At 51.2% G+C, this 4,818-nt stretch overlaps 1 protein-coding gene across 1 annotated transcript; it reads left to right on the forward strand.

Moving 5' to 3' along the window:
- The first annotated feature begins 452 nt into the window (after positions 1-452).
- Positions 453-2,504, forward strand: LOC112096356. Its single transcript, XM_024179781.1, has 2 exons — positions 453-1,032; positions 1,387-2,504. The coding sequence occupies exons 1-2, from the start codon at positions 453-455 to the stop codon at positions 2,502-2,504; spliced, it is 1,698 nt and encodes a 565-aa protein (XP_024035549.1).
- Positions 2,505-4,818: the final 2,314 nt, after the last annotated feature.

The raw sequence follows: 4,818 nt of genomic DNA on the forward strand, positions 1-4,818 counted from the left end.
CCCCAGTTTCTGGTGTTGGGTAATGTAGTGGACCAGCAGTAGAAACTCGATAGTACTCGCTCGCGTGGGTTTGGAAAAGGCTGCCAGGAGTCATGTCGCATTTAATTGCGGACGAGGTGACGTGGCAGAAATCCCCCCCTCCATTTGAATTTCAAATCGACGGTTACGGGATTCTCGGAATATGCGTCATTAAATGCTGGCAGCCCAAGAGTTTGCTTCTCAGTAAGGAAACCCAAAATCTTCAAACACGAACTCGTCATTTTCTCCATTCTTGTCTCTCCGGCGAATGAACCTCGGCGCCAAAGCTGTCATCCCTGTCTCTCTCTGACCGAGTCCCTGCTTCAGGTATTTCTTCTATTTTTTTCGGTATTGGTTAGTTGTAGGTAATTTCCTTTCTCTCTGCTTTGCTTGAGGTTGTAGTTGGCGGTGGTGTTTTGGTTAGAACTTAGGATATGTCGAAGGGTAAGGAGAAGGTCGTTGAGGTTGGTGACGACGAACTAGGTTTTTTGCCTAGTCTGCCCGCTGATTTTGCTTTTGATCCCGGGATCCCCTTAGAGCCCATTAGGTCTAGTGTTGGTACTAGCGCTAGGAGGATGTCTCCCCAAACAACCTCCTCGAGCGACAGTAGCGATGAAGAAGGATCTTCTGGATCGGAGAACACCTTGAGTGAGGGTCAAGGGGATGATTCTGGTGAGGCGTCCCCATCAGGAGCATCACGACCAGAAGAACGGGGTACAGTAGGAGGTAGAGCCTTGTCGCGTGATTATGCCATTGATTACATGTCGTGTACGACCACGTTTGACGAGCTCAATGACCTCCGACTTAGGTATAGTATTCCTGGTGAGATACCTCTTAAGATCCCAGGAAAGAAGGATACACCTAGCCGGCCTCCCAGGGGATACGTTACCCTGTATCTGGAGAGCTTTAAGTATGGGCTGAGGTGTCCCTTGCAGCCTTACTTTGCCCGGATACTTAACGGGCTAAATCTGGCTCCTGGTCAGCTGAACCCCAATGGGTGGAGAGTGCTCTCTGGTCTGTTCATATTGTGGGACAGATGTTGCCAAAGCGAGCCCACGGTTGATGAGGTGAAGCACCTGTACCAGCTGAAGAGCAGCCCTAAAGATGCCGGCTGGTACTACTTCCAATCTGGTACCAAGAGCAGGAAACCCATAACTGATCTTCCAACTGGTGGTGGTGGGACTTGGAAGAGGAAATTCTTTTTTGCTGGGGGTCCCTGGGGTCAAGTTGCACAAATAGACGGGAAGGATTGTCGCGTCCCACCCCGTTTCACGGTCCCAGGTTGCCTGCTCGCTTTAGATGTCTTGTATCCATAATTGTTCCTGCTGTATTGGTTTGTCTCTAACCAAGTGTCTGTTTGTGCTGTAGTTTCCTGGGGTGTTCACTTCCCGCTCCGACCTGGTCTGCTTAAACGGGTCGAGGCTGTATTGGCCAATTCCTGCTCGAGCCGAGAACTGCTATCTACATACAACTTCCTCGAGTCTCGGTTGATACTTCCTGGCCATAAGATGGAGGACGCAGTGATTGGAGCTCTGACCAGGAAACGCTCTCGGCCTCCAACAACCGATAGGGACCAGGACAAAGATGCTCCCGCTGCGAAGCGAAAGAACATCGTGCAGCAGGTTCCTCCCTTGCAGGCTCTCCCTCCTGCCTCTGCTAAAGTCGGGGAATCCAGTAGAGCAGCCACTGATCCTGCTTCCTCTTCTCCACCTGTTGTGCCTCGGTCTCGCTTACCCGACAGCCGACCAGAACACTTGGTTCCCTATCTCAATGAGTTGTCTAAACTCGTGAGCAAGAAGGACCTGGAGGGCTTTGACGGTTGTACCCTGGGCGAGCTGGTGGGAGCCATGCAGTACAGTGCTTTCCATCTCAGCTGCATGGCCACCTACTATAAGGCCAAGGTTGGCCGTTACGACAGGAAGATGAAGGAGGACATTCAATCGGCGACGACCAGAGCTGACGTTGCCGAGAAAAAGGCGGGGGAGCTAAACGTTGAGAACCTCAAGCTGATAGAGCAAGAGTCCCTTGCTCAAGCAAAAGCCATTGCCCTCGAGGAGGAGCTGACCAAGGTTAAGGAGGATCTCCAAGGGCAGAGGGCTATGTATGAGGCTCAGCTCGAATCTCTCCGCGATTCCCACCGAGCTCATGTAGAGAACTTGGAGAGGGAGGCCGACAACCAGTACGACCAGGGACTTCGGCATTCCTATCGTTGTATCATGGCCGTCCTCGGGAAGCAACACCCTGATCTGAAGATGGATGACCTTGCAGCTGGTGTTGCTCAACATATGGACGAGGAGGCGGCCAAGGAAGATGCCGAGGGGTTAGAGCCGATCGTGATTGAGGAGGGTAACTCTCCTCCTCGTGCAGTCCCTGCTGATGTTGGCGAGGCGAGCACCCCCCCGGACGCAACTGGTGATACCCCCCCCGCACCCGAGGAGGTCCAGCCAACCGATGCTGCTCGGCTCACTGATCCACCATCTTTTTGATATATTTCTTCTTGTATTGTAATGAACAACGTTTATGAAATTTATCCCCTCTGTTAGCCATTAATAAAAATGTTGTTGATTACTATCTCGTGTCGTACTCATGAATTAATTTTCGTCTGAAACGCTGATCGCTTTTGTCTCGCCGTAAGACAGGCTTTGAGACTTGGTGAGGCCTTTGCGTGCCGTAGAAAACTTTCCGAATGCTTCGGAGTCTGCTCGCCTTCTCGCGAACGAGCAGATCCTGGCATGCTGGGCTTTTGTCTGGCCCTAAGACAGGCTTTGAGACTTTGTCGAGCCTTTGCATGCCTTGAGAATCTTCTTCAAACGATTTGGATTCTGCTGCCTTCTCGTGGCCGAGCAGATCCTGGCATGCTTGGCTTCTGTCTCGCCATAAGACAGGCTCTGAGACTTGGCGAGCCTTTGCATGCCTTAGGATTTTCTTCAAACGATTTGGATTCTGCTGCCTTCTCGTGGCCGAGCAGATCCTGGCATGCTTGGCTTCTGTCTCGCCATAAGACAGGCTCTGAGACCTGGCGAGCCTTTGCATGCCTTAGGATTTTTTTCAAACGATTTGGATTCTGCTGCCTTCTCGTGGCCGAGCACATCCTGGCATGCTTGGCTTCTGTCTCGCCATAAGACAGGCTCTGAGACTTGGCGAGCCTTTGCATGCCTCAGGATTTTCTTCAAACGATTTGGATTCTGCTGCCTTCTCGTGGCCGAGCAGATCCTGGCATGCTTGGCTTCTGTCTCGCCATAAGACAGGCTCTGAGACCAGGCGAGCCTTTGCATGCCTTAGGATTTTTTTCAAACGATTTGGATTCTGCTGCCTTCTCGTGGCCGAGCAGATCCTGGCATGCTTGGCTTCTGTCTCGCCATAAGACAGGCTCTGAGACCTGGCGAGCCTTTGCATGCCTTAGGATTTTTTTTAAACGATTTGGATTCTGCTGCCTTCTCGTGGCCGAGCAGATCCTGGCATGCTTGGCTTCTGTCTCGCCATAAGACAGGCTCTGAGACTTGGCGAGCCTTTGCATGCCTCAGGATTTTCTTCAAACGATTTGGATTCTGCTGCCTTCTCGTGGCCGAGCAGATCCTGGCATGCTTGGCTTCTGTCTCGCCATAAGACAGGCTCTGAGACTTGGCGAGCCTTTGCATGCCTTAGGATTTTTTTTCAAACGATTTGGATTCTGCTGCCTTCTCGTGGCCGAGCAGATCCTGGCATGCTTGGCTTCTGTCTCGCCATAAGACAGGCTCTGAGACTTGGCGAGCCTTTGCATGCCTCAGGATTTTCTTCAAACGATTTGGATTCTGCTGCCTTCTCGTGGCCGAGCAGATCCTGGCATGCTTGGCTTCTGTCTCGCCATAAGACAGGCTCTGAGACTTGGCGAGCCTTTGCATGCCTTAGGATTTTTTTCGGTTTCAAGCGAAATAAATTCGTCGACGTTACATTAATGGCAGGATTTGACTTACATGAAATTGTTCGGACATAAAACATAAAAATAAAAGATAGACAGCATGAGCAGAAATTGCTTTAAAATGTGAGCAAGTCTTACTGGAAGTATTTTCGGAGGTGTGCTGCGTTCCATGGGCGTTTCACTTCGTGGCCGTCCGCGCGAACCAGCTTGTAAGCTCCGGGCCCCGCTATCTGCTTGACTCTATACGGCCCTTCCCAATTCGGTCCCAGCACTCCTTGAGTCGAATCTTTGGTGCTCTGATTCACTCTTCTCAGTACCCAGTCTCCAACCCTGAATTGCCGTATGTTCACCTTCTGGTTATAATACCGAGCAACCCTCTGTTGGTAAGTGACTGATCGCTCGGCTGCTTGTTCCCTCCTCTCCATTAGCAGATCAAGATTCAAACATATCTGCTCGTCGTTCTCCTGTTCATTGAAATGATCTGTCCGGTGTGTGGTCGTTCCTACCTCAGCCGGCACGACCGCTTCATGTCCGAAAGCCAAAGCGAACGGTGTCTCCCCCGTTGCGGTTTTGTGGGTTGTTCTGTATGCCCATAGTACACCTGACAGCTCGTCAACCCACGCACCCTTTTTTGCTCCGAGCCTGGTTTTCAGAAGCCTTTTGACTGTCTTGTTGGCTGCTTCTACTTGTCCATTCGATTGAGGGTGAGCAGGCGAGCAATACTTCAGTTCTACTCCCGAGGTTCTGGCAGAAATCCCTGAAGCTGTGATTATCGAACTGCCTGCCATTATCCGTTACCAAGGCATATGGGATCCCGTATCGACAGACCATGTTTCTCCACACGAAGTCTGTTGTTTTCTTCTCTGTGATCCTGCTAAGGGCTTCTACCTCTATCCACTTCG

Source organism: Citrus clementina, unplaced genomic scaffold, assembly GCF_000493195.1.
Source record: "Citrus clementina cultivar Clemenules unplaced genomic scaffold, Citrus_clementina_v1.0 scaffold_8, whole genome shotgun sequence".
Classification (NCBI taxonomy): Eukaryota; Viridiplantae; Streptophyta; class Magnoliopsida; order Sapindales; family Rutaceae; genus Citrus; species Citrus x clementina.

Excerpts from the sequence above, each read along its gene's own strand:
- LOC112096356 (XM_024179781.1), top strand. The coding sequence starts at position 453 with ATGTCGAAGGGTAAGGAGAAGGTCGTTGAGGTTGGTGACGACGAACTA. Across the intron at positions 1,033-1,386 it reads TGGGTGGAGAGTGCTCTCTG|TTTCCTGGGGTGTTCACTTC; the intron begins GTCTGTTCATAT and ends TTTGTGCTGTAG.